The 12,780-nt window shown below is 37.5% G+C and overlaps 1 protein-coding gene across 4 annotated transcripts; it reads left to right on the top strand.

Moving 5' to 3' along the window:
- Positions 1–12,529, top strand: LOC137784775 (zinc finger protein 280C-like). 4 transcript variants are annotated; one of them, XM_068575808.1, is made up of 21 exons: positions 1–199; positions 420–483; positions 630–728; positions 1,048–1,155; positions 3,402–3,532; positions 3,853–4,070; positions 4,165–4,264; positions 4,363–4,587; positions 4,683–4,757; positions 5,365–5,471; positions 5,603–5,781; positions 7,286–7,443; positions 7,549–7,649; positions 7,743–7,889; positions 8,299–8,433; positions 8,546–8,778; positions 9,508–9,648; positions 9,733–9,801; positions 9,879–9,997; positions 10,087–10,111; positions 10,817–12,529. In XM_068575808.1, exons 5-21 carry the CDS (start codon positions 3,409–3,411, stop codon positions 11,148–11,150), a joined length of 2,490 nt encoding a protein of 829 aa, XP_068431909.1. In that variant the 5' UTR covers positions 1–199; positions 420–483; positions 630–728; positions 1,048–1,155; positions 3,402–3,408; the 3' UTR covers positions 11,151–12,529. The 4 variants fall into 4 exon arrangements, with proteins under 4 accessions (XP_068431909.1, XP_068431830.1, XP_068431989.1 ...); XM_068575729.1 differs by lacking the exons at positions 1–199; positions 420–483; positions 630–728; positions 1,048–1,155 and adding an exon at positions 2,106–2,272; XM_068575888.1 differs by lacking the exons at positions 1–199; positions 420–483; positions 630–728; positions 1,048–1,155 and adding an exon at positions 2,106–2,272 and having other exon boundaries at positions 10,090–10,111.
- Positions 12,530–12,780: the final 251 nt, after the last annotated feature.

The following is a 12,780-nucleotide window of genomic DNA, read 5'->3' on the forward strand; positions in this document are numbered from 1 at the left end:
GTAGCTTAGGTGTTTGTCAAGCCAAAGACAAGTTTGCATGCTTAACATGAGGTTTTGTGTCTAAGGCCAGTGTTTTTTCCTTTTTTTTTCTTTTTTACAGTTATGAGACAAGATCCTTGATATTGATGACCTCTACTGGAACATGTACGAAAGAGCCTTCAGCACTATCAAGTCTCGGGTGTGTCTCGGCCTCTGAAAGGTAAGCAGTCTTAACCTTGCGTTGTTTTTTCACTCACCAGTTGTACGAACAGAACACCCTCGTATGGAATTACTGCTTTGCGTCACTCGGTGGCTTCTTCTTTGGAGCACATATTTTACAGATGTTGTGATCACCACATTGGTGTCACAAAAGTGTAAATGTCCGCATGTTGTCACAATTTCTGAATTGTCAGAAACTGACTTTCTACATGTGTCTGCAGAGGTAAACAGTGCCAACAAGATGATGTGGAACGTCAGAGTGAAACCACACATGTGGCAACAGAGGTCTTTAATCTATACATACACTTATACATTGTTTAGAGGAAGTATAACGTAAAAATTTGAAAGGATACAAAGAGTAAACATTTGGGCTTACATTTTTTATATGATGCAAACGAAGTGTGTTTATTCTTTTTTTAATTCTTTTACAGGTCCACAACCTCTGAGCTTTTACTGGACTGTAATGAAGCTGTGGCAGAAACATACTTTACATGTTCACCTGAAAGAAGAGGATGATGCTGAGGAGTTGAGTATGTCGCCTTAAATTCTTGATGAAACATATTGGTGTTGAGCTTTTCAAACATTGCATTTCTATACTCTAGACTGGAGAAATGTTATTATGTATTCATTTCAAAATGAACCTGTTTCTGTTTGTGGAACATTTATAGTTTATTGTAATATTTATGTTTGAGTGGTATTTAGAAATATAAAAAGGTATTTCATTGATGGATTGAGTTTAACTAGAATGCATGTGTGCTATATCACATTATGACCAAATATGGTAATTTGCCAAAGTTCAATTGTATTCTGTTGAAATGTCAGATTTGATCTTCTCGTATGTTGTTATAGGTGATGACCGAATAGACTGTAAACCAGAATCGTCATCTCTTCAGAGCTGGTCAGCTTGTCAGGAGCACTCTAACACCTGAGGCCTTTAGTGTTGTCCACACTTCTGAGGTGAATCAAATCAGCAACACCCCTGTGTCATTATCCAGTGTATGGAGTCCTAAAGTATTTGCAACATCATGTAACCAGCTGCATTCAGACTAGTTCAATTCACAGACCGTCTCGTACCCTTTTCTCTGCCATGCTTTACCGTTATTAAACTTTAATCAACTAGCACATCAAACAAACAATGACTCATTACCTTTAGTGTCCCAACAGTTAAGTGTGTGTATTTGAAATGTGTTATAAATATAATGGGTTATGTACAATGCACAATTGAATAACCTGCAGATTATTTGCACATCCAAGTGATTCTATTGGCTCTTCCAGCCTGGCGAAAGTCTGACGAGCCCTGCACACAGAAACTGTTGCCTCATGTTAAGTTCAAATTAATTTAATTTTAAACTAAATGTAGTGGAATCTGTTGTACCGGCATGTTGGCTACATTCTACATCAAAGTTACAGCTTGCATTGTAATATTGTGTACAGTCAAATACATGATTAAATTGAGAAAGAGAAGACAAAAACATGTCCACATGCTTCATTATTTAAATGCTTGTTGTCTTTTATAGTTTCTCTATAATACAATAAGGATGGTGTGATATCAAGTTTTAAATCTGATAAAAAAAACAAATGTAGGTAGCTGTCAAGCAGCACATAAGTATTTAGTTTACAGTCTACTGATTTTCTCCACGACAAACATGTTTGACGACCAATGCCGTGAAAGTTGTTCCATTCACTTTTCAAAAATGATCAAACTAAATAAAGTTATGGAATACAAGACTGTGACAATGGTCAAACTTAAATCTAGAATCGAAACAAATTTGTATTGCCTAATTGGATTAAATTATTATATGGAAATACTGCGGGTGAGTCCATGAAGTACTACAAAAACCCAACGGAAGGGATTTCTGATTGGTCTACACAGTCCGACTACTTCCGCCGTCTTCCGGGCTAACAATTTACACACAACACAGTCCATGCTAGCGGTACAACCTTCTCCCTGCTGTGTGAGGTAGACCCGCACTCTATGAACAGTATCTTCCTCAGACCGACGTGCACCAATTGCGCTGCAGTTGGTATCCAGACACGGCCTTTCCTTCCAAACCGGAGGCTGTCTGTGAGAGAGGTAGGCGGAAACACGCAGCATGTACACCCAACTCCGAGTGCAGTCTTTGTCCCATCAGCCACCTCTCACACAGTGTGACCGTGCTAACGAGCTAATGTTATGGTGCGGGGATTGATAACCGACAGCTCCTGCAACGTTGAAGATGTACATGTGTTGACATCTTTACCAATTCCTGCTGGAAAAAAAAAACGTGCAGTGCTTTAACCATGTCGCGTTTGCAGCAGTTGAAGAGCAGGAGCGTTGGAATATGTTAGCTTGTTAGCATTAGCTACCTGGTTTTGACAACACAGGTAGACGTGAACGAGCTACACGAACATAACGATTACTAACAATGGTACATCGTTTATCTGGTTACTTTTCAGAAGTTTGAGGAAAACTAATATCTATGTTTTCATTTAGTTTTATTTAAACGTTTAATTTGGGATTTGATTAAACAGTGTTCTTCAGCACGTGCAGATACGTTAGGAAGTAATTATGACTGATTAGATTTTATAATGTGTTTGTCTTTATTTGGGCAAAGGTTTTGCTATTTCTATAGAAATGACATGCTTACATGCTGTCGCCATCTTGGAAGGAAGTTGAAAAGTTGACAGCGGGCCCTGGTTGTTTCTCATCTATTTAGAGTACATTGGCTTTCTGTCACGTTTATTTTTTATTCAAATAAATTTGCATCTATATTTTTGTAGTGGTTGCACTGTTTTGGTTCGTCCCCTTTTAACAAATCACACTTACTTTTAAAGCAATACTTGAGTATTACCATTGTTTAAAATGTCCATGTAAAGTAAAGCCTACAGCACTGAGCCCATTATTAAGTCTCTGCAGCCCCACTGGCCTTTACAGTGTATTTTATCTTCTTTCAGCTAATTGTTTTGGTTTCACGGCCCACAATATTACTGTCCTCTTTACTACTCTCAACATTTCAGTCACAGCTGCAAGCTGTTTTTGAGGAAAAACCTGACTTTACTGGCCTGACAGGAAAAGCCTGACAGTACTGGCCCTCCACTTAATGACAGACAGAGTTAGTATTAACTGGTGAACAAAGTGGAGTATTTAGCAGCTGAAGAAGTTACTTCGTACAATGAAAAGATTAATGTTCATTTTGGCTAAATATTGTGTTCTTCTGCTGCAGATCCACGATGTCTGAACTTTTTATGGAGTGTGTTGAGGAGGAGCTGGAGCCGTGGCAAAAACAAGTTCCTGAAGTTCAATTGATAGATGATGACGATGACGACGATGAACCCATCTTCGTTGGAGTGCTCTGTATGTCACAGCACACGTTCATTATGTTAATGTGTTTAAACACCTCATTTTGTTGTTTTAAGCTCCACAAACAACAAATAATTGTGTAATCGTATGTCTAGTTCAGAATCACCATCTGCTTTTTAGTAACGCACCATTTTATATTGGCTCAGTAATGATAGTTTAATATTGAATTCATATTATTGTATATGTATCTTTTAATGAATAGTCATATTTTTTGTTGCAGATAATCTTTGCTCAATTTGCTCAAGTTTACAAGCATACGAAGAGAAAATATCCTGTTAAAGTTTGTATTTCGACCCCTTTGTATGTTCTTGCAGCTCATAACCAGAAGGATGATAAGCCTAAACCTCCACCGTATCCTCCACCTACTCAGAGGAACAGTGCAACAAAACTAGAAATAAAGCATATTGAACCTAAGCCTGTCATTGGCTCTTCACCAATAATGATGCCATTGAGTCTGACTGGAAAGGCAGTGAGTACGGCAACACCCACTCTGACAACAGTGACCCCACAGCCTGTTATTGTCAATAACCAGGTATTTTTGTGATTTTAAAATGTGGTTTGCAAATATTGTGCAATAAAGACAAACAGCTGTTAGGTACATGTTTTGTCTTGCTTTTTTTAAATAGGGTTTTATTGTCACTTCTTCACAATTGGCAAACAACAGTGAGTTTATTGCCTCGCTCGGGAGCCACTACCCTCCTGGGACTTCATTTACAATCGTACCAGGTACATTTGAATATGATATAATATGAGGAGGAAACCTGCTTTGTCACGGGAAAAGCTTAATCAAAGATATTCTTATCTGGTAATGTTGTGTCTTTCAGCTGGTCAGCAGCATCTTTTTCAGCAAGTCACATCAGCCACAGTAATGCCTGGTGCTGTCCACAGGCCTCAGGTGCAACAGATCAGCAACAATGTTGTGACGTTGTCTAACGTGCAGAGTCCTGCTGTGTATTCAGCTCAATCTCAACAGATGCAACTCAACCACTCCTTCTCACAATCTCTTCAGACATTTTCTATGCCTGTACAGGCCACAAACAATAACGGAGGTATTTTCCAATGTAATGTTTCACATTATTTCACCATACTTGCCGATCAGCTGAGAATAACCCAATTGTTTATGTATTATTTTTATTTCATACAGATCAAAGTCTAGTCAAACGAGTTTTACTACCACAGCAAATTGACAGCCCGTCAAAAAGAGCCAAGATTGATTTGGGTAAGTTTCTGTTCCAGCTATAATTTTATAGGGTGAATTCGCCCCTTTTTATGTTGATTTCCAATTAGCGCTGATGGTAAATGTAGTCATTTGAAGAAAATAATTGCGTGCTAAATTGACAAGGAATACAGATTTGTTTTCCTGCTGCAGAGCCGTGTGAGGCCAGTTCGCTACGTTTGTCCCCCAAATTGTCAATGAAGAAAATATTTTTACACCAATAACACCAGCAATTCAAGTTAATGTTATCCACCAAACTAAGAGTAAGTTAATTTCCATGTTAACTCTATGTAAAACACAGTTTCTGTCATTCAAACTTGACAGAAACTTCTGGTACTGTATGTGTTTTCTTTTCCGGTTCATCTTCGGTAACCCAAAAGTCTCCAGCACAAATACGGAGGAAAACCTTCATGTGTATTAAGACACACACGGCTCTTTCTCTTTCTTGATTTTTGTTGTTGGCGACAACTCCAACAAACTCTGAACATGCTGCTGTTCAAAGCTGAAGTATCACTCTGTAGTTGGCAAGTTTTTCCTTTTTGGGTTGCAGTTTTGTAATCAAATTACTGTACGCACTGTCGATTGTAACATCCAAGCTGTTTTTCTGTAGGGACGCCAAAAGTCATAGTTCCAGTAGAAAATGGGATCTTTAAGAAAAGATGCCATAAGTGTCAAGAAAAATTTCCCACACAAGGAGCCCTGAAACTGCATATGTCGGTGAGTAAAAAATATTGAGATATGGTGTTCATGAGTGGAAATTAATGTGAAAATGGGGTGTGAATATGTATCCACCTAAAAAGCATGAACATAATGCTTGCTTGTTTATGTAAAACATATACTTCTTTCAGACCTGCTGTGCAACTTTGGAAAGTACTACATCAAATCTGAATATTGGTGCAAAGCGTATCATGCTGGTCTCAGAGTTTTACTACGGACGGTTTGATGGAGATGGGATCAAAAAGGAGCAGAAGCCCAACTCCACTTTCAAGTGCCAGAGCTGTTTAAAAGTTCTCAAAAACAACATCAGGTATGATCATATCTTTTCTTCCTCAACTCAGTACAATAGCCTTATAATCCATTTATATATTTATTTTGCTAAATATTCAACAAGGGTGTGGAGCAGCTCTGAATGACAATGAAATGTTTTCTAACATTCAGCCTCCCCGTCTATATAGTCGTTAATATGCTCTCAAAAAAACAGACTGGGATTTAAAGGACTTGCTGAATAGCTATCTGTTCATTGCCAATAAAGACAGTGTGGACGTCTACCTTGGTCTTCACTGCAGTTTTCCTCAGATTTATGACCGTTTCAGACCATTTCCCCTCATGGGCCTAAACATGAAAAATGACAGCTAGTTGAGGTGCTGAAATAACGGTTCCTTTGAATAAATAACTTTGATTCAGAACATTGCAACAACAAAAAAAGCTTCTGTAAGCTGCTTTTAATGGGGAAACACATTTGTACTGCAACCACACTCTCACAGTCAAGGTCATAGTTCCTCCACATAAAAAAATCTATTAGGGGAGCTGAGGCAGCAGAATGTGCCGGCTGAAAAATGGGCCGTGCCTTGTCAGGGCAGCGGTGGCAGGTAGCTGTGGAGGCGCTAGTTGCAGCAGTGAAACACTACATCATTAGGCGAAACAAAATATTTGTGTAATTACTGATATTATAATGGCCATTATGCATGCTTAGGAAGTAAGGTGCAAGAAAAATACTTCATTTATCTTGAAAACCTTTGGGACCTTGACACTAACCACAGTGCCAAAGCTATGAATATTATTATAAGTTTGGTTTTAATGTGCCAATTTCTTTTCTTTTTTTATGGAAATATTTCTCAGATCACTAGATATACTGCATTATAGATTATGAGCCGGTTAAATGAAGAGGTACAAAGAAGATCCTTTTTTTTTCACAATCAATTGGCCAATAATTTTCTAGATTTATTGGGCAATTTTTATTCTATGAAATGTCAAAGACGTAGTGAGAAAATGCCCATTAGAAATTCAGAAAGTCCAGTAAGATATATTGATTGTTTTATCTGACCAACAATCTAAACCCCAACAAACATACATACATAAATCACTATCATATATGACAAACAAAAGCAGCAAATCACAGCTTTACAAATCTTCAAAACTTTACAAATCTTTACAGCTGAAAAACAGAATAGGTTGACATTTAAAAAAAAAACACAACCAGGTATATAAAAAAAATGTGCAGATACATGTTATGTTAATATACTTCTTTTCAGCTCTATATTTATTTAATAATTTTCAAATTTTAAATCCCTTAATAGTCACACAAGGGGAAATGTATTCTCTACATTTTAACTCATCCTTAGTAATTAAGGAGCAGCCGTGAAGCACCCGGGGAGCAACTGTGTTTGGTGTGTTGCTCAAGGACACGTCTACATGCAGACTATAGGGGACCGAACTGGCTACCTTGTGGTTTCAGGAAGACCACTCTCCCCATGAACTACAGCCTTACCATTTGTTATTTAATGTCTGTGTGAACTTTCCGTCTCATACAGGTTTATGAACCACATGAAGCACCACCTGGAGCTGGAAAAGCAGAACAGCGAGAGCTATGAAAGCCACACAACCTGCCAGCATTGCTATCGACAGTACTTGACTCCATTCCAGCTGCAGTGCCACATTGAGAGCGCTCACAGCCCGATCGAATCCTCAAGTATGACATAATAATCTTTACGGCTCAATCTGACAGTTGATGGATGACAGTTTGCTCAAACACTATGTGGCCTTTTGTAATTTTCTTTGTCATTCTCTTTTCAAGCCAATTGCAAGATATGCGAGCTGGCGTTTGAGTCAGAGCAAGTTCTCCTCGAACACATGAAGGACAACCACAAGCCTGGCGAAATGCCCTACGTCTGCCAGGTCGGTCACTTCATACTTAACTTTGATTTGGTCGAATCTTGAAATGTTGAAAACATTCACTGATACAGAAATTCTGTTTTACTGATTCCGCAGGTCTGCAATTACAGATCCTCTTTCTTCTCAGAAGTGGAGACACATTTCCGAAGTGTCCATGAAAACACAAAAGACCTGCTCTGTCCCTTCTGTCTCAAAGTTCTGAGAAGTGGTCATATGTACATGCAACACTACATGAAACATCAGGTACGATGCTGCATTTCATTTATTCAGATTTGGAGTCATGGCCAACAAAGCAATGTGTTTACTGTGAATTCCTGACATTGTAAAAAAAAGTATCTTTGCAAGAGTTTGAACTCACTTTTAGTTTCTACTATTTGCTCCAGTTCCCATAGTTGGATTGATTTGGTTGTCTGCCTTGCGCCTTACTATAATACATAAAAGGCTGACAATAAAACCTGCTTCTCTTTACCTGCCCTAAAGGAGCAATACATATGGTAGAGTTGGAACCAAACAAAATGAATTGCTGCTCTATTAATAGCAATGAAAGTAGTTTCTTTTATACTTATTATATTCTTTCAGTGAATCCAAATGAAACATCTTGGCAATTAGCCTCAAGTCACACCACTTATTAATCAGGTTTTTTCTATTTCAGAAAAAAGGGATCAATCGCTGTGGAAAATGCCGACTGAATTTCCTCACCTACAAGGAAAGAGTAGAGCACAGGACTCACTTCCACAAGACTTTCAGAAAACCTCGAGCCCTGGAAGGCCTTCCTCCGGGAACAAAGGTCTCGCCTAGTCATAATAAATTCAGTATGATTCCTTTTGGACCTTTTTAGACTATTCTTATAGTAACACAAATTTAATTCAGCATCAATGCACATTGTGTCCCCTTTCCAGGTGACCATTCGAGCCTCGCTCGCAGCGAAGACATCCACATTGCAGACCTCCCCTGATCAATCTGGCTTTATTGTCGGTTCAAAAACACCAAGTTTCAATAAGCGAACCAAACCTCCAGTCGGTGTATCAAAGGTTAAGTCCATCGTCTCGGTAGCCGGAAAAGCAAAGATTATTCAGACCAAGAAGCAAGATGGCCGGACTACCAAACACAATCTGGCGCTCAAAAATCTCAGGTTGATACTACAGCAATCCATAATTTATATTTTTTTGGAACAGAATTATTTGTTTATATAGACTAATCATTTTTGCAGCAGTTAAAACTAAAATAGGGGTTAAATATTTGTTATTAGAAGGTTTTAGTAGTATTAGGTTGAAAGCTGCCCAAGAAAATCTCCAGCATGTCCCACATCTTACTAGACCATTGATATACACCCCCACGTCCTGAATATTTATGACGGGGTGTGAGCTGATTAATAGAAGTTATTAAAGCCTCGTAATACACAAAGTGGCTAATTGCATTTTCAATACATTTTCCTGACAGTCTTATTAGGCTGGCTAAAAATAATATGCTGTAAAGCATATAGAGTGGAAAATCCTTCCTCAACAAACTAATGAGTGTTGATGAGTGTGATATTTGGCTAATTGGGCTCAGTAATCAAAAACAACATAGTGTCTTTACTCACATGGTGTGGGCTTTTAAGCAGATATGACATGAGATAATGTAGTGGTGTAGCAGGAGAGTTCAGACGAGTAGAATAAAATCAGGAACTTGCAGACTTCTCTGCACACATAAGTAATTAGTTGGTGCATCTGCTATGATGCACCAACTCAGATTGCGACAGTTCTGATCATTTATCTCTTTCAGTGTCTTAAACTCTGGCTTGACCCAGAACAAGAGGGTATTCTCAATCTCTTTTGATTGTTTGTTTGATTGATTAATTGTTGTTTTGTGCACATTTCAGAGCCAATGGAGGGGCTTACACATGCATCGAGTGCAACACACAAGTCGACAACTTCTTTTCTCATTTCCCAATGATTTCAAATTGTGGCGCGTGCAAGTATCGGACAAGTTGCAAAGTCGCCATTGGGAATCATATGATAAGGTGAGGGAAGGAATTACATTATTTTAGGCCCAGTGTATTTATCTGATAAATCTTGTGACAAACCTTTCTTTGTCCTTTTGTTAGATGTCATAGCACCATAAGCAAAGACAGATTTTGGAAAATGCACCATAAGATAAATTCATCTGCATTAAAGTAAGTATGCATCATTAAGTCCAAATAAAGTGTTTTTTGATTGAAACTGCACAAACGTACAATTTTGTTTCCCTCAGATTAACCCTGGTCTGTCTCAACTGCGACCTCCTCATGGAAGCATCGGGCGGTGGTGACCTGATGAGTAAACATTTAACCGATAAACCAAATCACATATGCAAAGTCATTCAGGAGAAAGGTAAGTGTCTTTTTTCTTGTGGCACCTGACTCAAAGACAGTTTTTAGTGTTGCACGTTGCTTGAAGTTTGTTTCTTGTTTTTAACCCAGCAGATATCAAAGCCAAAGATCAAGTGTGAGTAGAAACTACTACCCACATTACACGTTGTCATCCGACTTTCTTTAATCCATGAAAAATACTTAATGTTGAAGTCCTAAGAACATTTATTAAATTATAAGTACTGAAATTAAATTGTATCTTTGTTTTATTTTATTTTTTTTTTTTTTTTTTACCACAGCTGTAAATCTTTTTTGTAAATGTTCTTGTTCATGAAAATATCAAGATTGTCTTGTCACAATGGTGCACTCTGTCTTTGCATTATCCGGCTGGGAAACTTCTACCTCCTTATACACATTGATTTGCTTAAAGTGGTCTTCATGGCCAGTTAGTACAAAGACTAATTTTTCTTCAAACGTTTGTCGAGTAATCGATTAGTTGGTTGGTAGAAATATATAAATGGCAACGATTTTCCTAATAAATTCTTGATTAAAGTAATTTTCAATCCAGAAATGGCCAAAAATGCTGTTTCCAGCCTTTTGAATGTGGAGTTGTCCTGATTTTCTCTGATGCTGAAACCTTTTTTATTACAGTTTTTACTCTTTTAAGATTTTATTGAAGACCAAAACCTTAATCCATCAAATAATTGGCGTATAGGGCGAGATTAAAAGAATAATCATTTAACCATCATTAATTCCTAAACTTCATTATACCTCTTTGGTTTCACTCGAGCACCGGTTAACAGGATGCTTTTTTTAATGCTGCCCTCTTATTTTTGTGCAGGCAACTCCTCCTGAAGCAGCCTGCAAAAGTCTTGTACGTCTTGACGCCGGCACTTGCTCAAAGACCAAAGGAAAATGACGGGGAACTAGTGGAAAGTGTCACATCTGGAAATGTTACTGTCGGCCCAGTTGACCTACTGGAATCGCAGCTGATGTTAATAGATTCTAATCCGGAAAAGTGTCCCAGAGAAATAGCTTTCATTGAAGGTTCCTCTGAAGGACACTCAAAGCACTTGTCGCTGCCCGCTATATCGGCAACGGATGCAGTTTTAGATCTCTGTCACGAGTCAGTGAGTAACTCTGAGAGTCGAGATGTCGGAGAGCAGCTCCCCTGAGCATGAGTTGAGTGACCAATAAACTAAATCAACAATGCTCCTGACACAGAGATGACTGCACAATTACGCTGTTAAGAATAACTGCTGCAGTTGGCCTTGTTTCTTTTTTTAAAAAAATTCAATATGATCGTGTTGTTTTGGCTGCTGGTATTGTTTCTCTTCTGTAAAACCTCCATTACCTAAATAGATGTCTTTGTATTTATGAATAAAAATGTCTACTGCAGTCTTCTTATTCGCCCTATAAACTACATAGTTATATAATTTGTATAGTCATAGTTTAAAACCTCAAAAATTAAACCTAAATGATTGTGGCCCATTTGGTAATACTTAAAAGTTTCAAAACCTAATTGATGTCCTTAACACGAAGAAAAACATGTGTCAGTATTCTGCTCAAGTTTTTTATTTTAAGATTAACACATTTGTCAATGACTTGACTTTTCTGGTATAGAATAGGTATGCTCACATTCTCTTTGGTAATTTATTGTTTAAATTATCAAAGTCTGTTTGAGTCCTGATTCCATATGAGATTTAGTTTTGCACTGTTAGCTTGATTTTTAGTTCACATTTGTTTTAGTTTGTTTGGGCTTTTAAGACCTAGTTTATTTACATTTTGTGTTCTTAAAAGTAATCTCCCCTCCCATTATTATGTAATTTTGTTATGTTACAGCAAGAAAATACAATGTCACTGAATTCTTTTACAGTGTTTACAGAAAAGTCTACAGGTGGTGCAGATACATTATATTGTTATCAGCTGGTTTTGAACATGTATCCCAACACTCAGAAAGTTGCTATAACTATTACAAATTATATAGTAAATGTATATATATTGTAACCGGCCTCTGAGAGAGAGAGTGTGTAGATACAATTGAGAAAATGTAATTAATATTAGGTGAAATAATTATTTGAGGAGTGAGCAGAATAATTTTACGAATACCAATGTGCTCAAGTATATTTAATTGTCTTCCTTTTAACTGTGTTGAAAGTGCAAGCTTATAAAATACATGTAAACACAACATTGGGCGCCACACTTGTAACTTGAGGAAATATGTCAACCAATTGTTACCCCTCAGCTCCTGGTTGATAAAGTTCCCTTTTATTTTGCATACACAGTGAAACAAAAGTATAATTCCTGAAGCTCTGGGAATAGTTTATACAGTATGGTTTGTTTACTTTGTCTGACTTAATCGCTCCAAATTAAATCTTTATTTCATAGGTTTTTAATAAAGATTTTCACTTGTGTAGTTTCTATGGAGCAAGTCTGTAAATGTATCTAGGAGGACACAGTAAATGTAATCCAGAGTCTGTTTTGAATACATTCCTCCCAAGATATTGTGTTCTCCCGAGATGGATATAGTACTGGGTTTGGGTCAGTGTTTTCCTGTCGGTTGTGTAAATAAATCTTTATTACAAGACGTTTGAATCTTTGCTTGTTATTTTTCTGAATGTTGCACTTGAAAGCAGGCAGACTATTTAGTCCTGTAGGTCACCAATTAACTGCAGAGAGCACAGACATTTGGATATTATCTTTACTTATTCCTTAAATATTTCTGACAGGTGTATTTGTAAGCCTTTATTTTACTGTGCCATATTCAGCAGAGCCCTTATACAATACATGGTTAGTAGTAAAACA

This window comes from Clinocottus analis, unplaced genomic scaffold (genome assembly GCF_023055335.1).
Source record: "Clinocottus analis isolate CAN_PGR_092001 unplaced genomic scaffold, fCliAna1.0.p SCAF_1, whole genome shotgun sequence".
Lineage (NCBI taxonomy): Eukaryota > Metazoa > Chordata > Actinopteri > Perciformes > Cottidae > Clinocottus > Clinocottus analis.